Source organism: Lynx rufus, unplaced genomic scaffold (assembly GCF_022079265.1).
Source record: "Lynx rufus isolate CCGP_SWC_20201006 ecotype Redwood Valley unplaced genomic scaffold, mLynRuf1.p SCAF_3, whole genome shotgun sequence".
Lineage (NCBI taxonomy): Eukaryota > Metazoa > Chordata > Mammalia > Carnivora > Felidae > Lynx > Lynx rufus.
The window spans coordinates 106961199-106988511 of NW_025814845.1; the positions used below are offsets into that span (position 1 = coordinate 106961199).

General features: G+C 36.7%; 1 protein-coding gene across 7 annotated transcripts in view; it reads left to right on the forward strand.

Annotated features, from left to right (window-relative positions):
• CUNH4orf33 (chromosome unknown C4orf33 homolog) overlaps positions 1-26427 on the forward strand; it is a 135286-nt gene extending 108859 nt beyond the window's left edge. For 5 of the 7 annotated variants that reach the window (XM_047091568.1, XM_047091569.1, XM_047091570.1 and 2 more), the window contains 2 exons: positions 24323-24390; positions 26164-26427. In XM_047091568.1, coding sequence (XP_046947524.1) covers positions 24323-24390; positions 26164-26196 — 101 coding nt within the window. In that variant the 3' untranslated portion in view covers positions 26197-26427. The remainder of the gene's footprint in view (positions 1-24322; positions 24391-26163) is intronic. The other 2 variants (XR_006964342.1, XM_047091571.1) reach the window with 2 other exon arrangements.
• The last annotated feature ends 886 nt before the right edge of the window (positions 26428-27313 follow it).

The window sequence follows — 27313 nt, forward strand, 5'->3', positions numbered from 1 at the left end:
GGGCTGTTTTGTGACCCATTATGTGATCTATCTTGGAGAAGGTTCCATGCGCACTCAAGAAGAAAGTATATTCTGTTCCTTTGAGATGCAGAGTTCTAAATATATCTGTCAAGTCCATCTGATCCAATGTATCATTCAGGGCCCTTGTTTCTTTATTGACTGTGTGTCTAGATGATCTATCCATTTCTGTAAGTGAAGTATTAAAGTCCCCTGCAATTACCACATTCTTATTAATAATTTGCTTATGTTTGTGAGTAATTGTTTTATATATTTGGGGGCTCCTGTATTCGGTGCATAGACATTTAAGTTGTTAGCTCTTCCTGATGTATAGACCCTGTAATTATTATATAATGCCCTTCTTCATCTCTTGTTACAGCCTTTAATTTAAAGTCTAGTTTGTCTGATATAAATATGGCTACTCCAGCTTTCTTTTGACTTCCAGTGGCATGATAAATAGTTCTCCATCCCCTCACTCTCAATCTGAAGGTGCCCTCAGGTCTAAAATGAGTCTCTCATAGACAGCAAATATATGGGTCTTGTTTTTTTAATCCATTCTGATACCCTATGTCTTTTGGTTGGAGCATTTAGTACATTTACATTCAGTGTTATTGTAGAAAGATGTCTGTAGGTTTCATGCTTGTAGCGATGTCTCTGGTTCTTTGTCTCACAGGATCCCCCTTAGGATCTCTGTAGCGCTGGTTTAGTGGTGATGAATTCCTTCAGTTTTTGTTTGTTTGGTAAGAACTTTATCTCTCCTTCTATTCTAAATGACAGACTTGCTGGATAAAGGATTCTCGGCTGCATATTTTTTCTGTTCATCACATTGAAGATCTCCTGCGATTTCTTTCTGGCCTGCCAAGTTTCAGTAGAGAGATCGGTCACAAGTCTTATAGGTCTCCCTTTATATGTTAGAGCACGTTTATCCCTAGCTGCTTTCAGAATTTTCTCTTTATCCTTGTATTTTGCCAATTTGACAATGATATGTCATGCAGAAGATCGATTCAAGTTATGTCTGAAGGGAGTTCTCTGTGCCTCTTGGATTTCAATGCCTTTTTCCTTCCCCAGATCCGGGAAGTTCTCATCTATTATTTCTTCAAGTACACCTTCAGCACCTTTCCCTCTCTCTTCCTCCTCTGGAATACCAATTATGCATAGATTATTTCTCTTTAGTGCATCACTTAGTTCTCTAATTTTCCCCTCATACTCCTGGATTTTTTTAATCGTTTTCTCAGCTTCTTCTTTTTCCATAATTTTATCTTCTAGTTCACTTATTCTCTCCTCTGACTCTTCAATCCGGGCCATATTTGTCTCCATTTTATTTTGCAGCTCATTAATAGCATTTTTTAGCTCCTCCTGGCTGTTCCTTAGTCCCTTGATCTCTGTAGCAATAGATTCTCTGCTGTCCTTTATACTGTTTTCAAGCCCAGCGATTAATTTTAAGACTATTATTCTAAATTCACTTTCTGTTATATTGTTTAAATCATTTTTGATCAGTTTGTTAGCTGTTGTTATTTCTTGGACGTTTTTCTGAGGGGAATTCTTCTGTTTCATCATTTTGGATAGTCCCTGGAGTGGTGCGGGACTGTGGGGCACTTCCCCTGTGCTGTCTTGAATAACTTGCGTTGGTGGGCGGGCCACAGTCAGACCTGATGTCTGCCCCCAGCCCACCACTGGGGCCACAGTCAGACTGGTGTATGCCTTCTCTTCCCCTCTCCTAGGGGCGGGATTCACTGTGGGGTGGTGTGGCCCATCTGGGCTACTTGCACACTGCCAGCCTTGTGGTGCCAGGGATCTGGCGTATTAGCTGGGGTGGATTGGCAAGGTGCACAGGGGTGGGAAGGGCAGGCTCAGCTCGCTTTTCTTTCAGAGATCCACTTCGGGAGGGGCCCTGTGGCACCGGGAGGGAGTCAGACCGGCCGGAGGGATGGGTCCGCAGAACCACAGCGTTGGGTGTTTGCGCGGTGTAAGCAAGTTCCCTGGCAAGAACTGGTTCCCTTTGGGATTTTGGCTGGGGGATGGATGAGGGAGATGGCGCTGGTGAGTGCCTTTGTTCCCCGCCAACCTGAGCTCTGTCATCTGGGGCTCAACAACTCTCCCTCCCATTGTCTTCCAGCCCTCCTGTTCTCCGAGCAGAGCTGTTAATTTATAACCTTCCAGATGTTAAGTCCTGCTGGCTATCAGAACTCACGCAGTCCGGCCCCTCTGCTTTTGCAAGCCAGACTCCGGAGCTCTGTCTTGCCAGGCGGGCTACACCTCCACCCCGGCTCCCTCCCACCAGTCCGTGTAGCACACACCGCCTCTCCGCCCTTCCTACCCTCTTCCGTGGGCCTCTCATCTGCGCTTGGCTCTGGAGACTCCATTCTGCTAGTCTGCTGGCAGTTTTCTGGGTTATTTAGGCAGGTGTAGGTGGAATCTAAGTGATCCACAGGAAGCGGTGAGCCCAGCGTCCTCCTACACTGCCATCTTCCCCCAATATTCAAGTTTATTATTTTAAAAAGCTGTTTGTTAAATGTACATGGTTTAAAAATCACCTGAAGTGCTTTTAAGGCTAAATACAGTATTCCTTTCCACATTATTCTTCACTCTAGCCTATTTCCACACTCAACTGTTTTTAAGAGTCTTAGCTTTCTTTTCTTGTTTCCATATTTAAAGTACGTGGTTTGTGTTTGGTGGTTCTTTTTAATCATTAAGAAGACACAATAGTATGATGTAGCTCTTTTTTTCTAATAAGAAATGCATTAAGATGTAAACTTTCTGTTAAGGATATCTCAAAGAGTGTATTGATAAGAAGGCCAAGGTTAGAAGTTTGGTGTATACGTTGGCCAGTTATCTTTTGTGTGTTCCATAAGTAGACACTACAACCATAACTTTTGTCAGCTTTTCATATGTGTAGTCTGTTGACTTCAAACTTTTCAGAAAATAGATAAGCAAGGAAAAAGCCAGGTGCCTATTATAAAGTTGCTGACAGTGGTAGAAATACAGGATTTAAGAACTGAAATAATGACCTGTCCATAGGAATCATAACAAACCTTTGCAGAGTTCTTTTCCAACTCTAGAAACAAAATTCTCAGCAAGGGACCACCAGTAGGAATATAACTGGAATTTACAAAATGTTGCACACTCTATTAGGAAGGATTGTTTTACTTTGTTTTGTTATTTAAGTTTTGGCACAAGGGGCAATAACAAAGTGACTCAAGGTCTATTGGGTATTTTGTTTAAGGAAAAGTTATGGAAGACTTTTTGATTTGGAGGACATTTGCATTATTGATACTACATTGTAAAATAGTTCCAACACTATTATTTCAAAGTGGTAGTAAGTAGAAAAATTTATAAGGGCTATGTATGTATTGGCAATATAAAAAAAAGAAAGAGGTAGGAAGGAAGATAATACTTTTTTTCCAATTGTAAAAGAATAATTTATTATCTGTCATTTGTTTTCCCTCTGAACCATGCCAGATATAGCTCTGGTTTTTTTTTTTTTTAAGTATTTTATTGTGGTAAGAACAAAAAACAGGAGATCTACCCTCTTAAATTTTTAAGTGTAAAATACATTATTGTTGACTATAGGTACAGTGTTGTATATAGCAGATCTCTAGAGGTAATTCATCTTTCTAAACTGAGATTTTATGCTTCTTGATTAGTAACTCCCCATTATATTCCCCAGCCCCTGTCAAACACCATTCCACTCTGATTCTATGAATTTGACAGTTTTAGATACATCATATAAGTGGAATCATACAGTATTTATCTTTCTGTGACTGGCTTATTTCACTTAGCATAATGTCTTTAAGACTCACCCATGTTGTCACATATTGCAGAATTTCCTTCTCTTTAGAAATCTAATATTCTATTATATGCATATACCATATTTTCTTTATCCATTCTTGGAGGGTAATAAGAGAAGTAACAAAACATACTAAAGATTGACTTATGTATTGAAAATTGTAAATCAGTACTGTTAACAGAAATTTCTGTGATAATGGAAAATGTTCTGTATATGCTCTGTCCAGAATAGGAGCCACTAGCCACATGTGGCTTCTGAGCACCTGAAATGTGGCTATTGTAACTGGGAAAATAAATTTTAACTATTATTTCATTTTAATTAATTAAATTTAAATGCTAGGTGTGGCTAATGGCTACAATATTGGACAGTGAAGTTTTACAGAAAGTATCACATATAGGCATGGCATCTTCTTTTTTTCTTGTAAATATAATTGTGTTGTTCAATTTTTAATGTGTTTGAGAAGACATAAATATAACTTGTATTTCAGTTGTGAAAACAGAAAGGAGAAAAAATTATAAAAGGAATGCAACAAAGAACCAATATGTGTATTGTCTGAGAATTACTTAATAGAAAATATGCTGCTGGTATAATACCATCAAATTACATATATATATATATATATATATATATATATATATATAATGATAAAAATAAAAAATTTAACATATTCACACTAAGCTATAGAACATGAAGATATGCTACTAACTTAATACCGTTGAATAGTGTGAATATATACTTAGAGATACATGATATATATTATATTTGATATGAAATAATAATATATACTAAAGTTAACCCTAGAAGATGTATCATAATTTTGATGAAAATTAAGGATGAATTTCAAATTGTGATCTTATGGCACATTCACACTATCTATCAATAAAGATTCATTGATAGAGAAAAGAACAGAGAATGAAAGAGGGCAAAGACCCATTAAAATAACTCAGGGTCTCTTAGGAGGCAGGATGCTACTTGGTAAAACTGTGAAGAAGGAACAAAACAATTCTTGAATTCTGTCCTTTTCAGTATTTTGCAATAGGATGAACCAGAATTGACAGATGTCTGCATTTAGTAATGAGAATTTGTTTTGTGCAGCATTCTAATAATGAAAAGGTGTTAATGAATGATTGATGTTCTTGTAAAGTAAGACTACAAAAGGATTGAAATAGAATTTTCCACAAGATAGATGATGAACATTGGAGTGAAATAGATGTAGGTTCAAACTTCCTCTTTGTTGCTTACTTGTGTGACTTTGGATGAGTGACCTAATCTTTCTGACACTTAGAGTTTCCTTGTCAATGAATTAGAGTGAATAAAAATAATCATTTTCAAGGGCTTTGGAGGGGCACTTGGGTGGTTCAGTCAGTTAAGTGTCCAACTCTTGATTTTGATTCAGGACATGATCTCAAGGTTTGTGGGATTGAGCCCTGCATCAGGCTCTGCACTGACAGTGTGGAGCCTGCTTGGAATCTCTCTCTCTCTCTCTCTGCACCTCCCCTGTTCATGCATGTGTGTGTTCTCTCCCTCTCTCAAAATAAATAAATGAACTTAAAAAAAAAAGGACTTTGGAGATGATGAAATGAGATAACGAATATCAGGCACTATACAAAATGTTTGATATATAAAGTAAGCCCTCAAAAGCTAGTTAACATTAACTACTGATGAAAATAATTTATAAGTTAGAACCAGAATTTTCTGTTTCAGAGCATTGAGAATGCCATGTGGTATATTTCAGTACCGTGATGAAAATATGACTTACAAAATGCTTATGAAAAAGATATACTCTCCAAATACAGATGAATGGAGGTATGGGCAATTCCTGAGAGAAAAGTATGAAATTTATGAAGGAGGTTATTAAAGACGGTGTGAAATTTTATTGTAATTTAAAATTTTGGTGGGGCGTGGTGCCTGGGTGGCTCAGTCGGTTAAGCATCTGACTTTGGTTCGGGTCATTATCTCACAGTTCATGAGTTCAAGCCCTGCGTTGGACTCTGCGCTAATAGCTCAGAGCCTGGAGACTGCTTTGGATTCTGTGTCTCCCTCTTTCTCTCTGCTCATCCCTTGCTCAGACTCTGTTTCTATCTTTCAAAAAATAAATAATAAAATAAAATAAAATAAAATAAAATAAAATAAAATAAAATAAAATCTTAGAAGGAAAATGATTAAAATGGAGGAAATGCTGCTTAAAAAAATGAAGTTTTATGGATTGGGAACAAAGCTTGAATTGATGGGAAGTAGAACTGGAGAAACTAGTTCATGGTAGAATGCCCAAATGCTCTTAGGCTTTCTGGGAACAAGCAAAGATAAAATAATTCATTATGATCACTGGGGTCCCACATACAAAAGAGATAAACTCCACTAAAAGCTTCTCTGAATGCTTTTTTTTTTTTTTTTTAATTTTTTTTTCAACGTTTATTTATTTTTGGGACAGCGAGAGACAGAGCATGAACGGGGGAGGGGCAGAGAGAGGGAGACACAGAATCGGAAACAGGCTCCAGGCTCTGAGCCATCAGCCCAGAGCCTGACGCGGGGCTCGAACTCACGGACCGCGAGATCGTGACCTGGCTGAAGTCGGACGCTTAACCGACTGCGCCACCCAGGCGCCCCTCTGAATGCTTTTTATGTGCTATAACATCCCAGTCATGAAAGAAGAAACTTTCAAGAAGTGGCAAGAAATCAGAAATCAATGAGATACTTATATGTGCTGTATATGTATTATTTACAAAGTCTTCTACTAATCCATCTCTGAAGTGTTCTTCTTAACCTTTTCCTGTTTGATTTTTAATAGGAGAACTCTACCCTTGCAGCTCCTTTTTTTCAAATGTGTTTTTTTCTTAAATTCTTTTATTTTGGCAATTACCTGTTGAAATTAGTTAATGGGATCTTCTTATTCTTCATGATTTCTATGCAGCATGTGACATTGATGATAATTTATTTCTTCTTTAGATTCTTTTCAGGATTTTCCTTTTTTCCCTCTGATTAGCCCTTTGTGATCTCATTCTTTTCTTTTCTCCCACTTTTCCAAATATGTCTTCTCTTTGTTTTTGCTGTAAGGTCTCTTGGCTTTATATTCTCCATGATGGCCATCTGATGCTCTCTCATGCCTTCAATCTTCATTTCTATTCAGATTTCTCCAACACCTACATATCTGGGCCTAAGTTATCTCAGGAGCTTTAGTCCTACATTCCTACTAATGTTTATTGGACATCTGTACCTGGGTGTCCTGATAACAACTCAAACTTAATATTTCTGAAACTAACCTATCAATTCCCAGGTTTTGGTTGTGCCTTCTTTCCTTCTAAAATTGTAGCATTATTTTCTAAATCAGGCAGACCGGAAACTTCTGCTGTTTGTCCCATCTCCCTTGCCCCTCATATATACTTAGTTGCTATATTTTGTAACTTTTCAGAGTTTTGCCATAGGCAAGTCTGTGAAGCAGTGTGAATGAGGCTACACATTCTGACTATATATTGAACCAAACTTAGCAAATAGTGGTTAGAAGATCCATTAGAACTCTAGGCATTTACTGGTAGTAGGTCAGTCACAAGAGTGTGAGTATTGGAAATAAACCCTGGCTGGATGATGATGATGATGATGATGATGATGATGATGATGGTGTGGTGGTGGTGGTTAGAGGGAGAGCACGTGAGCAGGGAAAGGGGTAGAGAGAGAGAGAGAGAGAGAGAGAGAGAGAGAGAGAGAGAATCTTAAGCAGGACCCACACTTAGCATGGAGCCTTATGCAGAGCTCAATCCCATGACTCTGGGATCATGACCTGAGCCAAAACCAAGAGTGGGATGCTCAACCAACTAAGCCACCCAGGCACCCCAGGCCTGTCTGGATTATTAAAATAGGAAGTGATTAAATATGGAGAGAAGAAAGAGCCATGGCCTAGGCAATTGGGCATTCACATTATATGCAACCTCTTGACAACTGCAGTGCTTGAGCCAAGTCTCTCAGAATGAGTTCTCTGTATTGCTTTGTTAGAGTTCTGTGGATAGCAACACCTCTGTAACCATCTCTGAATATCCTAGCAGACTTCCAATCGCTAGGGAAGAGATATAATGATAAGAGATATAAATGGGAAAAGAGAAAAACATTTAGTTAAAAATTAAGATATGATTAATTTGTTTTTTTTCCTGCTATAAAACATGTGAAAAATAGAATGGAAAAGAAAAATAGAATAGAAAAGAAATAATTTGAAGAATAAACTGGATCTTCTGAGAGGCCCAGAATAATGTGTAGAATAGTGTTGTATTTTGTCACTTTCCTGATTTTTATAACTAGAGAGGCTACATTTTGTTAGCTGCTTTCCTCCACCACACTTCCTGGCATCTCAAGGTCAAGTTCTTGTCATTTGTTTTTTAAGTCCCTCCTTCTCCCCAGTGGATTGATAACAATATAGTAAGGCCTATTTGTGCAATATCTTTTTTTTATTTAAATATAACAAATGCATTTTTGTATCTTGCCTTAATGACAAGTTTGCAAATTGCCAATCTTTGCTCTTTCTCTCCCTCCCAATTTTTCATGGTGGTAATTAAGGACTGTAAATTTCACTTTATCATTTGTGTTAGAAATGGTAGCATAAATCATAGTAATAGCACCGTTTATTTCAGTAATGCCAGCCTGCCTGCAAATCACTTGTAAATTGGTTCCATGGATGTACCTCTATCAAATTAATCAAAAAACCACCTGCATACATTTCCTGAGCTTATTTCAAAGGCTTAGTAACAGTAAGGAAGAAAGACCATTACTGACCTTTCCATTTTTATTTATTCATAAGTTCTGAATGGCTCATGCATGTTTTCATTTTGAACCCTGGCTACCATCTAACATCTAACTGAACAGTTTATGTAGTACTTTTTGTTTTTAAACACAGTTTGCGATTTGGCCCCAAATAATATGCCTGACAGATGGTCCTACTGTGTTCCATACACAGTAATAATAATATTTGATTAGACACAAAATTTTATGCTATTTAAGAATTTGTGAGAAGTAATGCTTTTGTGCTAAAAAAAGCATTTTCAAGTGAGCATAATAGTTTTCAGTATTGGGAACTTGAGCAACAGTCATTTATGTTTGTCTCCTTGTATTCAAGAAGGTGACTCAATGTATCATTCTGAATATGAAGGAAAAGGGAGAATCATTCTTTATGTTTTGACCTTATGTACCTGTTTATGCTCCCTGGAGCAAAAGCTAAGACAACTCTAGTCCATATGAGTGCTTCATTGTACTGTTTTTATAACATGTTGAGTTCTGTTCTGGATATGGTATGTCCTTTTGGGTAATTCCTGATGTATGATATTCATACCTGGCTTACCTCTTACTTATTGGTCCTACCCTAAAAGGAGAAGGGAATTTAAATTTAGTAATAGCTTACTCTTAGTCTTACCCAAACTCAAATATGACAAAAAGTAGATTATTTATTTTAATTTTACATTTGGAACTACAAAAATGAGACAAAATCAAGTTCTAGGGCTCAAATGAAAAAAAATATAATAATATAAACACAATATATAACTTTATATTTTTATGTATACTTTTCTCCTCTTTCTGTTTCTGGTATATAAACCTGGTTTTGAGAAATCATTATCTGTATATAAATTCAATATTTTGGTGGGTTTTATACATTGTAGACCCTTCACGGTTAGCATACAGTTAGCATAAGAAATCAGAAATTAGTATGGGTTTAATTTTCATAAACAGCATGCTTTTACATCTAATTAAGATGATGACAAATTTTCTTTAAATTCCTTTTTTTGATGTTTATTTATTTGTTTTGAGAGGGAGAGAGAGCATGCACACAAGCAGGGAAGGGGCAGAGAGAGAGGGAGAGAGAGAAAACCCAAGCAGGTTCTGTGCTGCCAGCACAGAGCCCGATGTGGGGCTTGAACCCACCAACTGCGAGATCATGACCTGAGCTGAAACCAAGAGTTGGATGCTTACTGATGGAGTCACGCAGGTGCCTCTCCTTTACATTCTTAATAGTTATATCTAGTGTTACTCTTTGTATATACTCGACTATAGTCTCTGTACTATTTACTAGTCTATATTGAAGATTTCACATTTGGAAAGTCAGAATAATAGTCTTTCTTTTAAAAAATTTTTTTTTTAATATTTATCTTTATTTTTGAGACAAAGAGAGACAGACCATGAGTGGGGGAGGGGCAGAGAGAAAGGGAGACACAGACTCCAAAGCAGGCTCCAGGCTCTGAGCTGTCAACACAGAGCCTGATTCGAGGCTCGAACTCATCAACTGCGAGATCATGACCTGAGCTGAAGTGGATGCTCAACTGACTGAGCCACCCAGGTGCCCCAAAATAATAGTCTTTTAAACAAATGCAGTCACTATTCTTTCTTACTTCTCCCTGGATGAACTTGTAAGTAATTAGCACTAATTTACTTTGAAGAATTTCCTTTATTAGAACAAAAAGAGACAAGAGGCAATCCGTTGATTGTCTTGAATTTTGCTATTCTCTAAAGAAATTAGTCTAAATATTTTATTTTATGTAGCAAAATCAGAGCATTCCATAGTGAGTTTGATACATCTTGAAATGCTGTTAAATAATTGTTTCAATAACCATTTTGTAATTTATTTTTTATTTTAGAGAGAGAGAGTGTGCAAACAGGGGAGAGAGACAGAGGGAGAGAGAGAGAGGGACAGAGACAGTGAGAATCTTTTATTTTATTTTTTTAATTTTTTAATTTTATTTTATTAATTTATATCCAAATTGGTTAGCATGTAGTGCAACAATGATTTCAGGAGTAGATTCCTTAATTCCCCTTACCCATTTAGCCCATCCCCCTTCCCACAACCCCTCCAGTAACCCTCTGTTTGTTCTCCATATTTAAGAGTCTCTTATGTTTTGTCCCCCTCCCTGTTTTTATATTATTTTTCCTTCCCTGATGTTCATCTGTTCTGTGTCTTAAAGTCCTCACATGAGTGAAGTCATATGATATTTGTATTTCTCTGACTAGTTTTGCTTAGCATAATACCCTCCAGTTCCATCCACATAGTTGCAAATGGCAAGATTTCATTCTTTTTGACTGCTGAGTAATACTCTATTGTGTATATATATACCACATCTTCTTTATCCATTCATCCATCGATGGACATTTGGGCTCTTTCCATACTTTGGCTATCATTGATAGTGCTGCTATAGACATTAGGGTACATGTGCCTCTTCGAAACAGCATACCTGTCCCTTGGAAAATACCTAGTAGTGCAATTGCTGGGTCATAGGGTAGTTTTATTTTTGTTTTTTGAGGAACGTCCATACCGTTTTCCAGAGTGGCTGCACCAGCTTGCATCCCACCAACAACGCAAAAGAGGTCCTCTTTCTCCTCATCCTCGCCAACATCTGTTGTTGCCTGAGTTGTTAATGTTAGCCATTCTGACAGGTATAAAGTGGGATCTAAATGTGGTTTTGATTTGTATTTCCCTCATGATGAGTGATGTTGAGCATTTTTTCATGTGTCGGTTGGTCATCTGGATGTCTTCTTTGGAGAAGTGTCTATTCATGTCTTTTGTCCATTTCTTCACTGGATTATTTGTTTTTGGGGTGTTGAGTTTGATAAGTTCTCTATAGATTTTGGATACTAACCCTTTATTTGAAATGTCATTTGCAAATATCTTCTCCCATTCTGTTGGTTGCCTTTTAGTTTTGCTGATTGTTTCCTTTGCTGTGCAGAAACTTTTTATTTTGATGAGGTCCCAGTAGTTCATTTTTGCTTTTGTTTCCCTTGCCTCCAGAGACATGTTGAGTAAGAAGTTGCTGCGGCCAAGATCAAAGAAGTTTTTGCCTGCTTTCTCCTCGAAGATTTTGATGGCTTCCTGTCTTACATTGAGGTCTTACATCCACTTTGAGTTTATTTTTGTGTATGGTGTAAGAAAGTGGTCCAGGTTCATTCTTCTGCATGTCACTCTCCAGTTTTCCCAGCACCACTTGCTGAAGAGAGTGTCTTCATTCCATTGGATATTCTTTCCTGCTTTGTCAAAGATTAGTTGGCCATACGTTTGTGGGTCCATTTCTGGGTTCTCTATTCTAGTCCATTGATCTGAGTGTCTGTTCTTGTGCCAGTACCATACTGTCTTGATGATTACAGCTTTGTAGTATAGCTTGAAGTCTGGGATTGTGATGCCTCCTACTTCGGTTTTCTTTTTCAAGATCGCTTTGGCTATTCGGGGTCTCTTCTGGTTCCATACAAATCTTAGGATTGTTTGTTCTAGCTTTGTGAAGAATGCTGGTGTTACTTTGATAGGGATCGCATTGAATGTGTAGATTGCTTTGGGTATTATCAACATTTTAACAGTATTTGTTCTTCCTATCCAGGAATATGGAATCTTTTTCCATTTTTTTGTGTCTTCTTCAATTTCTTTCTTTCTTTCTATACTTCTCAGTGTGTAGATCTTTTACATCTTTGGTTAGGTTTATTCCCAGGTATTTTATGGTTTTTTAGCAACTGTAAATGGGTTCGATCCCTTGATTTCTCTTTCTGTTGCTTCTTTGTTGGTGTATAGGAATGCAACCGATTTCTGTGCATTGATTTTATATCCTGCAACTTTGCTGAATTCATGAATCAGTTCTAGCAGTTTTTTGGTGGAATCTTTTGGGTTTTCCATATAGAGTATCATGTCATCTGTTAAGAGTGAAAGTTTAACCTCCTCCTGGCTGATTTGGATGCCTTTTATTTCTTTGTGTTGTCTGATTGTAGAGGCTAAGATTTCCAATACTATGTTGAATAACAGTGGCGAGAGTGGATATACCTGTCTCGTTCCTGACCTTAGGGGGAAAGATCTCAGTTTTTCCCCGTTGAGGATGATATTAACATTGGGTCTTTCATATATGGCTTTTATGATGTTGAGTTATGATCCTTTTATCCCTACTTTCTTGAGGGTTTTAATCAAGAAGGATGCTGTATTTGAGACAGAGAATCTTAAGCAGGCTTGACACTTAGCACAGAGTTGAACACAAGGCTCAGTCCCATGACCCTGGGATCATGACCTGAGCTGAAATCAAGAGCTGGACACTCAACCGACTGAGCCACCCAGGTGCCCCACCATTTTATAATTTAGTCCTACGTATATATACAGTACTTCTTTAAAAATTTTTTTCTCAATGTTTATTTATTTTTGAGAGAAAGAGACAGAGAGCAAACAAGGAAGGAACAGAGAGAGAGAGAGAGAGAGAGAGAGTCGGAAGCAGGCTCCAGGCTCTGAGCTGTCAGCACAGAGCCTGAAGCAGGGCTTGAACACACTAGCTGTGAGATCATGACCTGAGCCCAGGTCTGATGCTTAACCAACTGAGCCACCCAGGTGCCCCTATATGCAGTAATTCTTATGGGGAAAAAGGTTTGTAAAGCAATGGATTTAATAGTGAAAATATTAAGTGGAGGTTTTAGAGAGTGACAATTCTGATTATCATGGACTCTTTCATGTGTGGAAGAAGCTAATGTTTAAAAACATTGGAAGGGACACCTACAGAATAAGTAAATATTGGTTTATATATAGACCCATGTATGAATAAATATATTGTAAATGTATTTGTAAATATATACATAAGATTACATCATGTTTTTCATTGTCTAGTGTTATAGTAATCCATTTTACCACATTAATGTGGAAGAGAAAAAATTAAAATTACTTTAGCCACGGACAATATTTTCACCCTAGGTTTCCTCTATTCAGGAAATTTTGAAGTATTTTAGTGTTACTTCTTAACAAAGATAAAAGCAATAAAAATTAAAGGTTGAAAGCCATCACATTTCATTTAACAGTAAACTTGTGATTAACTGATAATCACGTTCTCAAAGATGGTAGAATAAATTATCTTTCTACTCCTTTCACCTCTATTCCTTTGTAAAATAAATCATTTCTGGACTGTCAACAAGCATGAGAAATTTCTAGCTAAAGACCTTTCTTTCTTGAAGACTCTGAAAAGAAGTACTTAGAGTGAAAAGTGCCATAACTACAATAGTAAGTGCATTCTACTAAGAATAAATAAAAATTGCAAAGCCTGACAGTGAAGAATACAGAGAGGAATTCAAGTGACTATACCTCAAATAAAGGATTATCCTTGTTTGTGAGGAATCTATTCCAGGACGAAATCGATCTAGGAACTGCTGCATACAAAATCAGCCAGACAGTTTTTTGAGCTATAGGGAAACTGCAGCTGAGACCAGTAATCATAACTGGACAGTGATCAGCCAACAGGTCTTCAGGTCTAAGCGATGGACATGCCATGCCTTTTTCTCTAATTGTTAGGCCCCAAATCTATTTATTCAGAGAGCAGCTATCCTAAACGACACTCACACTGCCATTAAAATACATTTAGTACTGTGTTTTTTACACTTCTGTTAACTTTACCATTTTATTTTCCATTTCATGGAAGGGGAAAAATCAAAATTGAGAACTGTGGGTATATTGAGTGTTAGGTGGATGCCAACTGGATTAAAATCCCAGTAGTGGAGGTAACAGAACGAAGGTGATGGATTTAATAATGTTGTCTATTTAAGTGTCAAATAGAGTGAAGTGTTTTGCTGAATTCTTGAAATGGTTTGGCTCTGTCATACTGTAGTATCTAGCATAATCAACACTGAAAATTGGAGCACAGTTTTGTTTTCATAGGTAGAAAAAGGTATGTGTACTTGAGTATCAAGCAAATTGCTACTGAAAGTGGTTTGTTAAAAAATGGGTTTGATTAATGAAACAAAATTAGTTTTTTAAGTATATTTATTAGGCAGAAATGAATTCATTCACTTATTCTTTCATTTGTTAATCAAAGTTTCACTGAGTACCTTTTATGGGCCTGGCTCTGTGTTAGGGCCAGAGGATACAGAGTCAAATAATATGTCACCTCTCCTCTCCTGAAGCTTTCACTCCAATGTCATTTATTACTTTTTTAAATGTTTTGTTAATTTAGTTAACATTGGATTTCTTACAAGTTTTGTATGATTTTTTTTAGTATGTGTTTTCTTTATATCTATTTTAAGTATCTCTTATTTGGAAAAAAAACAAAGGAGAAGCAAAATTTAAAAAAAATGAACAACACCAAAATATAAACTATACTGGGAGTCTACAAAATAAGGAAATCTCCTTTTCTCTGAAAGGAAGGAAAAAATCTTTTTATCTGAAGGAGTATGTTTTCTCCTAGGATGGTTCTTTGGGTTAGAAGTTCATTGAAATATTTGTGCCATCTATAAAATCTGCCATAATGTTGACAAACAAATACATTTCACGTTTTTAGCATTAGGCATACAGTAGGTATATAATTCTATAGGACATTATCATGCAGGTTTAAATAAGAAGAATTTGATCTCTAAATGATAGCCATTACAATCCTTCCTTGTAAACATTGTTGTTTGAAGAATGAAAATGGGCTATTAAAATAGATTGAAGTCATCAATGTCAACTTCAACTTTTCTGGCTCGGATGTATCTGTATTCAATATTATAAGTTCTACTCTGATTAAACACTCTTGGCATTATGTATGGGACTTGATAAATATGAGGTTTATAGACTGATTCATTTACTCAATAAATATTTGTGGGCACTTACCATGTATATATATGGTATTGTTCTTGTGGCTGGAGTTAAATACATGAATAGCACAGTCAAACCTTCTTTCAAGGAGCTCACATTCCAGGGAAAATCTAGACTAGCAAAAAATACAGGTGGGCAAAATCCTAATTATTCTGTCCCACAAAATGAACTAACCATCTGTCTTCAGGAAATGAAGCATTCAGTATGGGAGTCAATAACTCATACATTTACTCATTTAACTGATCCTTGGCATGTAGCTACTAATGTGCAAGGCACTACTGTAGACACTGGATCTTCCCTTAATATTCAGATTCAGGAATCTTGAATGGAGACTAGGGATTTTGTTTTGTTTTGTTTTAGTTTTTATTTAAACAATTTTTTTAATGTTCATTCATATTTTGAGAGACAGAGCATGAGTGGGGGGCGGGCGGAGAGAGAGGGAGACAGAATCCAAAGAAGGCTCCAGGCTCTGAACTGACAGCACAGAGCCCAATGTGGGGCTTGAACTCATAGACTGCGAGATCATGACCTGAGCTGAAATCGGATGCTTAACCGACTGAGCCACACAGGGGCCCCTAGTTTTTATTTTAATCAGCTGGTGCTCCTCATGACAGTGCACTCCTTAGTTCCCCACCCACCTTCCCTCTGGTAACCATCAGTTTGTTCTCTGTAGTTAAGAATTTGTTTCTTGGTTTGTTTCTTTTTCCTTTTTCCATTTGGCTTATTGTTTTGTTTCTTAAATTCCACATAGGAGTGAAATCATATGGTATTTATCTTTCTCTGACTGACTTATTTCACTTAGTGTTATATTCTGTAGCTCCATCCATGTCACTGCAAATTGGAAGATTTCATTTTTTATGGCAAAGTAATATTCCATATTTTGTGTATGTGTGTGTGTGTGTGTGTGTGTGTGTGTGTGTGTACCACTTCTTTATCCATTCATTTGGTCAATGGACATTTGGGCTCTTTCCATAATTTGGCTATTGTAAATTATGCTGTAATAAACATAGGGGTGCATGTATCCCTTTGAGTTAGTGTTTTTATATTCTTTAGGTGAGTACCCAGTAATGTGATTCCTGGATTACAGGGTAGCTCTATTTTTAAATATTTGAGGAACTTCCATACTGTTTTTCAGAGTGGCTGCATCAGTTTGCATTCCCATCAACAGTGTGAGAGGATTCCTTTTCTCCACATTCTTGCCAATATCTATTTTTTTTTAATTTTTTTTTCAACATTTATTTATTTTTGGGACAGAGAGAGACAGAGCATGAACGGGGGAGGGGCAGAGAGAGAGGGAGACACAGAATCGGAAAGAGGCTCCAGGCTCTGAGCCATCAGCCCAGAGCCTGACGCGGGGCTCGAACTCCCGGACCGCGAGATCGTGACCTGGCTGAAGTCGGACGCTTAACCGACTGTGCCACCCAGGCGCCCCGCCAATATCTATTATTTCTTGTGTTGATTTTAGCCATTCTGACAGGTGTGAGGTGATATCTCATTTTAGTTTTTTTTAAAGGTTATTCATTTATTTTTGAGAAGGGGGAGGGGCAAAGAGAGAATCCCAAGCAAGCTTCACACTCAGTGCAGAGCCTGATGCAGGGCTTGAATTCATGACCTGTGAGATCATGACCTGAGCCAAAATCAAGAGTCAGACACTTAACCAGTGGAGCCACCCAGGTACCCCTCATTGTAGTTTTGATTTACATTTCCCAAGATTTATTTTTTAAAGTATATTTATTTATTTTGAGAGAAAGAAAGAGAGCATGCATGTAAGCAGGGGAGGGGCAGAGAGGAGAGAGAGAATCCTAAGCATGCTCCATGCTATCAGCAAGATTGCTTTGGCTATTTGGGGTCTCTTGTGGTTCCATACAAATTTTAAGATTTTTGTTCTCGTTCTGTGAAAATGTTCCATATGCACTTGAAAATAACGTGTATTATGCTCTTCTAGGATGGAATGTATATGCTGCTGTTTTAAGATGGAATGTTCTAAATATATTTGTTAAATCCATCTGGTCCAGTGTGTCTTTCAAAGCCATTGTTTCCTTGTTGATTTTCTGTTTAGATGATATGTCCATTGATGTAAATGGGATGTTAATTAGTCCCCTACTATTATTGTATTATTGATTAGTTCCTTTATATTTGTTATTAACTGTTCTGTGTATTTGGGTGCTCTCATGTTAGGTCTATAATATGTTACATGTTTGTGTATAATAATATTACAATTGTTGTATCTTTTTGTTGTATTGTCCCCTTTATTATTAAAAATAGTGTCCTTGTTTGTCTCTTATTACAGTCTTTGTTTTTTTTAATGTTTATTTATTTTTGAGAGAGAGAGAGAGAGAGAGAGAGCAAGTTGGTGAGGAGCAGAGAGAGAGGAAGACATAGAATCTGAAGCAGACTCCAGGCTCTGAGCTGTCAGCACAGAGCCTGATGTGGGGCCCAAACTCACGAACCATGAGATCATGACCTGAGCCAAAGTCAGACACTTAACCAACTGAGCCACCCAGGTGCTCCACAGTCTTTGAATTAATGTCTGTTTTGTCTTATATAAGTATTGCTCTGGCTTTCTTTTGACACTAATTTGCACAATAGAAGTTCCTTTATCCCCTTGCTTTCAATCTACAGATGTCTTTAGTTCTAAAATGAGTCTCTGATAGGCAACATATACATGAGTTTTGTTTTGCCTTTTTTTTTTCATCCTGTCACCTTATGTCTTTTGATTGGAGCATTTAGTCCACTTATATTTAATGTTATTATTGATAGCTATGTATTTATTGCCATTTTATTATTTGTTTTGTGGTTTCTGAAGATTTTCTCTGATCCTTTCTTCTCTTTCACTTTCATTGCTTTCTGGTTTTCTTTAGTGATAAATTTGGATTTTTTTCTCTTTATTCTTTGTATATTTATTAGTGGTTTTTAATATATGGTTACCATTAGGTTTGTATACAACATCTTCTGCATATAGCAGTCTATACTAAGTCGTTTAAGTTTGAACCCATTCTTTACTCCTCTCCTCCTCATGTTTTATGTATATGGTGTCATATTTTGCATCATTTCATTTTGTGAGTTCCTTGACTGACTTTTTACAGAAATATTCATTTTTACTGCTTGTGTGTTTCCTACCTTCATTCTGTCACTTTTGGTCTTTCCTTTCCACTCAAAGAATCCACTTTAAAACTTCTTGCAGGGCTGGTTTAGTGTTCATGAACTCCTTTAGTTTTTGTTTTTCTGGGAAACTATCTCCCCTTATATTCTGAATGATAGCTTTGCTGGATAGAGTATCCTTGGCTGCAGGTTTTTCCAATTCAGCATTTTGTATATATCATGCCACTACTTTCTGGCTTGGAAAGTTTCTGCTGAGAAATCCACTGATAGCCTTATGGAGTTCCTTTGGACATAAATCTCTTCTTTGGTCTTGCTTCTTTTAATATCACTATCTTTTGCTATTTTCATTATAATATGTCTTGATGTAGATCTACTTTTGTTGATTTTGTTGGGGGTTCTCTGTGCTTCTTGGATCTGGATATCTGTTTCCTTCTCCAGATTAGTGAATGGTTAGCTATTACTTCTTCAAATAAGTTCTCTGCCCCCCTTTTCTCTCCTTTTTCTGAGACTCCTATAATATGAATGTTTTACATTTGATAGAGTCACTGAGTTCTCTAAATCTATTCTCATTTTGCATAATTTTTTTCTCTCTTTTGTTCAGCTTGATTACTTTCCATTACTTTTCTTCTGTGTCATTAATTTGTTCCTCTTCTTCTTCCAGCCTGCTGTTCATTCCATCAAGTGTGTTTCTCAGTTTGTCATCGAACACTTTATCTCTCTGCTATGTTATTTCTTGTCTTTGTGCTAATGGTCTCACTAATGTCCTCCACTCTTCTCAAGTCCAGTGAGTATCCTTATCACTATTGCTTTAAATTCTCCATCAGGCATGTTATTTATATCTGTATTGCTCAGAAATCCACGTGTAGCTTTGTCCTATTCTTTAATTTGGGACAAATTCTTCTGTATTCTCATTTTGTCTAAGTCTTTCTAACTGTTTCTCTGTGTTAGGAAAGTCACCTACCTCTCCTGTTCTTGAGCGTAATGGCTTTGTGAATAAGAGGTCCTGTAATGCCTTGTATTGTAGTGTCCCCTATTCCTCAGGGCCTGACACTTCTGGGAGTGTCTCCAATGTGTGCTGTGTGTGCTTTGCTTTTGTGTCCTGGCTGCTTTATCCTTTTGACCAGTCATATGCAGAGGCTCTCTTTGCCTGTTTTGGGCAGTGTTTAATATCTTGCCTGAGTGTGGCATTCTGGTCTGCTTTTGGAATGAGACCTGTCACTACTGCCACTGGAACTGAGTCCTCACAAAACTCATGGGTCAGGAGATGCAATGTTCATAGGGTTTGAGCCAGCCTTCTGGAGAAGGGGGTCCACCATGCTGAGACTGAGGCAAGTGTGACTGTGAAGGGCAGTTATACTGGAGCACAGAGGGGCAGGGCTTGGTATAAGCAATTTAGGTAGTGAGTGTCGGCCCTCTGCTGGTTCCCACAGGTGGCCCTGCTTATATTGAGGGGCAGGGGAGAGAAATTGTGCCTTCTAGTTCCTTTGTTCCCCGAGGGGTTTCTCTGTGCAAACTGCTTCTCTGAGACATGCTCTGAGATGAGCAACTAACTTCCCCACTCTGTACCCCAGGCTGTCTTCAGATAGCTGTTTACAAGTTGTATATCCATGGGCTGTGTGCCCTGCCTTCTCTCCAAGAGCATCTCCAATGTACCCTGGTTTCTTCCAGAGCCAAGCATGCTGACATTTAAAACTCCAGGCTTTAAGTCTTACTGGTTGCAAGAACTCATGAAATTTGGGCCCCTCGCTTTCCAAGTCAATTGCTATGAGGATTCATTTTCTCCATGCACTCCCCTGTGTGCTAGTCTGTTTCTGGCTCTTCTCCATGACCACAGCTCCCTCCCCTCTGCTGCAGCCTTGATCCATTTCTTTTCCAAGCTGTGTTTCTGCACTTCCTACCTTCTTCAAGGTTCTCTACCCTTTAGTTATGGAGTTTGTTCTGCCAGTGTTCAGATGGACTTTTGGGGTATCTAAGGTTATATGAAAGTTATCTAGTTGTATTTGTGAGACTAGGTAAGCCTATGGTCCTCCTAGTTTGCCACCATCTTCCCTCTATCACTAGGAATGTGTTTTTCTAAGTAGCTTGGATAAGTTTACAATTAGAAAACATTTTGAGGGGCGCCTGTGTGGCTTAGTTGATTAAGCACCTGACTCTTGATTTAGGCTCAGGTCATGATCTCATATTTTGTGGAATCAAGTCCTGTGTTGGGCTTTGTGCTGACAGTGCATAGCCTTCCTGGGATTCTCTCTCTCCCTCTGTCTCTGCCTTCCCTCCCCCTACCCCCAACTCTTAAATTAAAAAGAGAAAGAAAGAAAGAAAGAAAGAAAGAAAGAAAGAAAGAAAGAAAGAAAAAGAAAAAATTTTGAAATGACCACTTTAATCAATTTCTTTTGAATGTAAAGTATCTTAGTTGGGTTTCTAACAAGAGGTATGTGGCTAAAAATTCACAGTGGGAAGCAAAAGCAAGCACACTATGATGATGCCTTCTATTATGTATGATTGATTGATAGAAGACTATTGTAATCTTAATCAGACAAACTGATGACCAGAATGGTTTTTCAGCGGAATATTGAAGAGTCTGACTTATTTTTTTGCTAGCATGAAAATCCAACCTCCCTAAAAGGAAACTGTGCTGGAATGCCTTGGTTAGAGCTGAAGCTTTTTTCAAAAAAAGCAACTGTACTTAAATAAGCACTTACTTGAAATTATAGAATTACTCACCATAACCTTGGAAGACTTTGGCCTGGAATATTTTGGGGGCCTGATTTTTTTTTTAATTTTTTTTTCAACGTTTATTTATTTTTGGGACAGAGAGAGACAGAGCATGAACGGGGGAGGGGCAGAGAGAGAGGGAGACACAGAATCGGAAGCAGGCTCCAGGCTCTGAGCCATCAGCCCAGAGCCTGACACGGGGCTCGAACTCACGGACCGCGAGATCGTGACCTGGCTGAAGTCGGACGCTTAACCGACTGCGCCACCCAGGCGCCCCTGGGGGCCTGATTTTAATGTGGCTACTGGACCATTTTTAATATTTAATTGAAAAAAATTGTGCAATTTAGTAGGAGAAACTGGAGTAGGGTTTGAGAGGGTAGACAGCAGGCTGAAGATGCTACAGCTTTGGGAAACAAGGGAGCTCCCCCCTGTGATAATATATAAATGACACATTGGTTCCCTCCTATAGCTTCTATATGGCTTCTTTTGCCTCACCACTCAGAGAAAAATATAAAGAATTTAGAGGAAGGGATGGGGTGAGGAGCACAGAAATAGCAATCTCAATCTGTGACTAGTACATTTACAATTTTTCTTAGGATTTTGCCTGCTGCCTAATATGACAGGAAGGTCACTTGACAGAGTCACTTTGAGAAGTAAGACGGATGATACGGTGAACAACTAAGGGTGTTAATCAACCACAGTTATAGGGTTGCCTATGAATAGGTACTTCAGTGATACTCATTTATTCATTCATTATTTCACCTGTTGCTCATTAGTCAGTCAACATATGTTAAATGTGCTAGACAATGGGGGCATGCTAGTGTACAAGGTAGACATCATCTTTGACCTCTTAAAATTATATTCTTCTAAGGCAGAAGGAAATAGAAGAAGATGAATGAAAAGGTTATTCAGCTGGATGATAATTTACTATCGTCTGCGTTCTGAACATTAATCATTTTTTTCTGCAGTGCTTTTAGCAAATCAAAAATGGCATCCGGTTCCTCTCTTGGTAAATGAGAAAAGGAATCTAAGGTGCTTGCCTTAGGTGTTTGCTGATACTCAAGAACCTCTTCTATGAATATAGCTAGAATATAAGATCCATTAGGATATGAGATACATGAGGACAAGGACTTTATTTTGTTGACTACTTTTGCCCAGTTTGAAAAGTGTCTACCATGTGGCAACACTTGATAAATTCTTAAAATTTTTTTTTTTCAACGTTTATTTATTTTTGGGACAGAGAGAGACGAGCACGAGCAGGGGAGGGGCAGAGAGAGAGGGAGACACAGAATCGGAAACAGGCTCCAGGCTCCGAGCCATCAGCCCAGAGCCCGACGCGGGGCTCGAACTCCCGGACCGCGAGATCGTGACCTGGCTGAAGTCGGATGCTCAACCGACTGCGCCACCCAGGCGCCCCAACACTTGATAAATTCTTGTTGAATGACAGTGCAGATCTTGATAAAGTTAAGAATTAAGGTAAGTTTCTTGTTACAGAAGCAAGTGAAATGAGGAGAAGAATAATGGTGTTAACATTTAGATCCTAACTTGTTAGAACTTGATAGTGTCAGATCTTTATAAAAATATTTTTTATAAAAACTATTTTTGGAAAAATAACATCATAAACAATGAATGCTTGGCTCTTATGATACACTTATCATCTTAAAACAAATAAATTATAGCCCCCCCCAAAACCAATTCTAGCCATGATGAAGAACTTTTATGAATTCCTATTTTGAAGGAGGTCAAGCAGGTTACACAAGTTTCTTCCGGCAGCAGGATAGTTTACAGGATTCAAATTATCTGATAATAGATTCTTTACTTAAAAAGTTCTATTAAAAAATTCTAAAAGGGAGACAACTTTTAGAAGTTTTATAGAGTTACACCAGAGTGAGCTCTGAGCTTCCCTGGATAAAATTCCTTACATACTTTCCTCTCTAGATGCAGAATAGATGGCTAGGGGAAATGACTATATTCAATGGATTTTGTTTATCAGAGACCATAGATTGTAGTTTATGGGTCTTTTCATCGAAGTTGTCAATGTTCTGTGTATAACATTGTTACAGCAGTTTCCTGAACAGTTCTTTACAATTAAGTTGTCTTGATCTCTGAGGGACTGCAGTTGGAAGAGCAGAGAAGGTAATTTGGCTTTCGATCACCACAGTTTTCCAAATGGGTAATTCTTAGAATGGGATTGTCAATGATTCTGGTTGACTTCAGTTAATATTAGATTCTTCATTAGGGTTGACAGGATCTGCTTTGGGAACAGGGTAAGAAAGTCTATGGGGAGACAATCTGAATAAAAAAGGAATGCAATATTCTCTGTTTGGCATATGGATGGTTTCCAAAACCTATCCCTTTTATGCCTTATCCCTGTTTAAAGATTATAGTTAATAAGCACTAATAAGAAGATAAGCAGTTTAAAAGGGTAGAAGTTGATATCAGCAAAAAATTTACCAAAATATACCAAAATGATAAAATAGTAAAATAATTGTTGTTGATTGAGTGAAAAAGACCAATATAATAAATATGATCAGCTTCGAAATCATGAGAAAGAATAAAATGATTAGCCCAAGCAGGTAGGGGCAAGTTTCCTGGGGCTAAGGTGGCTGCTTAACAGGTCTCTAGAGTCTAGGTTTGTCTGTCAGGGATCAGCATAGACATTAACAACTATAATAAAGTTTGGGCTAATGAGAAAACAGCTGCTTTAGTTGCTTTCCTTAGAGCTTTAAGCCTTAAGAAACAATGCTTAGCTCAGCAGTGTCAATATGCCTTTTAAAAAGTAGCCATTTGCACAAGTTGAATCTGACATTTTATGTGTTTTATAGCAGACCATAAATACTTTTAACTTTATAAATAATAAAACTATGAATGGGATAAATACTCAATAGCATTATTAATGGGTTTTCAACCTAGGGACCATGAGTGACAACTTGCCTATAAAGCAGTTATATATAGTTTTTGTTTAGTTTAAACTGTGGTTCTATTTGTTTACACATTAAATTTGCCAACCTCAAAATTATAACATTTTGATTATTTCCTCTTAATTTATGAAAAAAATTGCTGAGCTTACATTTAAGTCAACATTACCTGGAATCAGTAGAATGGGAATTACATTTCTTCATTCCTCTTTGGGAATATTTGCCACCTGGCACTGATATAATGAATTCATATACAATTCATAGATTGGGGATTGGACGAACTTATGAAGCCCTTTATTCAATACTCTATGAAGAAACTGAGGTCTGACAAGGTGAGTAGGCAACAATAATTACATGTTTCCTTTTGTCTTTTAGCTATAATGGGTTGTGAGAGGGAGATAAGAACTTTAACAACAACTCCTTGAGTTTTTATAATATCCAAGAAAGATCTTCATCGTCTTTCTGATAATGAGAATAAGAGGCTCTATTCATAAATAAGTGAGATTTTAACCAAATGTATTCTAAAATATTTTCTGTTTATACTGTGTGAGCTAAAAGGCAGTGAAAAATACCAAGGGAAGATTGTAAATTATTTAAACTTTTTAAAATGTAGAATAAAATCTACCATATAACCTTTCTTGTATATTTACATTATTTTCTCAACTTTCCATAACTCCAAAAATCCAAATATGGTTTATATTTTACAAGTATTTCTTATGTTACATTTTATGAATATTTGAATTTTTTTGGTTTGATACCTGCTCATTTCAGATACTGTACATTTTTTTGGAAGGTACTTTAAGCACTCAAAATTTTTTTCACTGTGCCTAAAATTAAAAAAAAATTGTACATATAAAATTATAAACATGTAAGTATATATACATTATATATACATATTATTTTTGTATTCTTTATATATAGCACAGTTGAATTATTTTCAGTATATTTGTTTGAATTACTTTTTATATATTTTATATAAATATATATAAATATTTTAATAAATATATAAATAATATATAAATATTATATATAATAAATTTTATTATTGTAGAATATATATTATTTAATATTAACAATATTATATATTATTTAATATTATATATAATAAATATATAAATAATATATAAATATTATATATAATATATAAATATTATATATATATATTTTAACAGCTGTATTATTTGGATCAACTTCCATCTAATCAGAAATGAATGTATACATTAGTCAATTTGGATCAATTTCCTTTGGGCTGTGCTAGGCGCTATACAGGACTTCATGATTTCTGTTTGCTTTTAAGAATAGTAGTAGTAACATTGCTGCTGGTAGTAGAAGCTTGTGTGCTTTGATAAAATATAGATAAAACTAATAAGACTTTTGTATGAATGAAAGTAATTAATATACAGTACTCTGTGTGAATTGAGTCTGTGTATTTTGTAATAATCACAGACTCATAGAAATTATCAATAGGACATGACAGATTATCTTTATTTTTACATGGTGAACCTTAGATTTGGACCATCTGGACATGTTTTAAATGTGAATTCAACAACCTGCTCATACAAACTCTTAGATGTGATTTGAATTAAGAAAAACATGCCATGTATATATATTTATGTATATGTAAAACATTAGCATAGAATGGTTTCTCACTCTTTTTTCAAAAAGTTTATTTATTTATTTTGAGAGAGAGAGAAGAGACTGTGTGCACATGCTGGGGATGGGCAGAGATCCCAAACAGGCTCTGCACTGTTAGCATAGAACCTGATAAGGGCCTTGATCTCACAAACCTGTGAGATTATGACCTGAACTGAAATCAAGAGTTGGACACGTAACAGACTGAGCCACCCAGGCACCCCTGGTTTCTCACTCTTCAATGAATATTTTAGCAAGGTCTGTATACTTGTGCACAAGAAAAATTGCATATGTATATAAAAAAGTATATAATACATAATGTTTATATAAATATAATTTAAAAATAACATATTAATGCACAATTTCCAGACACATACATAATATGATTTTCTTTTAAAATTTCATTGGTTTTAATGAATAAATAGAAACACAGTTGTGTATTCAATACTTAAAAGTTGATTTTTTTATTTCAGTGTGACCTGAAGCCATTGCCTTGTGTATTTTAAACCTTTCAATTTGAAGTGGATTATGGGAGACAACTGGGAGCATCCAGACTCAAGAGCTGTGTGGAGGGATCTTTGCTGTGATCCCTCTGACAACACAGGTAATCACTCATAAAGAAAACCACCTCACAAATAGAACTCACCTTTTTGGCCTCAGTTGGATAGCTGAAGTAAAAATCTTTGTCTGGTACCACTGTAAATGTTCCAACAATATGCCCAAAATAAATCATTTAATTGAACATGACTTTTACTCTTTATGTTTTACTATATGATTGTTTTTAATGAATGGCAAGAGAAAATCATTGTTGGGGTGCTTCTTCCCTATCAACTCAGGCTTCCTGGCAAGTTTTCTGTTCCCTGAAATAGATCTTTGGAAAATAAGAAAAAAAAATGCACTGTTTCTGTGAAAATGCCAGTGATACGTTGCATAGTGCTGAGACCTGATGTAGAAAAATGAGCTGCTGCAAATTTTGCCCTAGGGACATGTCAGTACTGTGCAAATGCATGGAGGTGAATATTATAACTTGTACTCAATATTACACTTTAACATATTATCTAAATCCTAAATATGGCAATTTTCTTGGTAGGGATGGTATGCAGGTTGTCTGTCAGAATAAATGCTCACTTAACCTGAAAGACCTTGAACAATACTGGTTTAGGGGACTGGAGTAAGTCCAATAGGTATTATATGATTATGTTATTGGGCACTTGTAGGATTCAGGAATATCATGTATGTTAAAGATATATCTAGACTTCTTTCTTCAGCTGCCAAAACTTTAACTGACTTTCTGAGGAGCCAGTTTATTTATGGTGGCAATAATAGTTGAGTTTTGAGGCTATTAACTTAAAGATAGAGTATTTCTTTTGACATCAGCCTTTGAATTGGGGAGGCCAGAAAGAAAAACAAGATAATAGCACTAAACAGTAGCCATGCATAATTATTGGGCAAAGATTCTTATAGTGCCCTAGAAAGAAATGCAATCTGATTCTGAAAAATTTGTTCTCTTGTCTGCCTCTCTGTAAACAGTTTAGATTATTTATAAATTGAATCCTTCTTTAGTTAAAATGTGTCCTAAATAACACAGTGTACTTCTAATCTTGTGGCAACATCATAATCGTT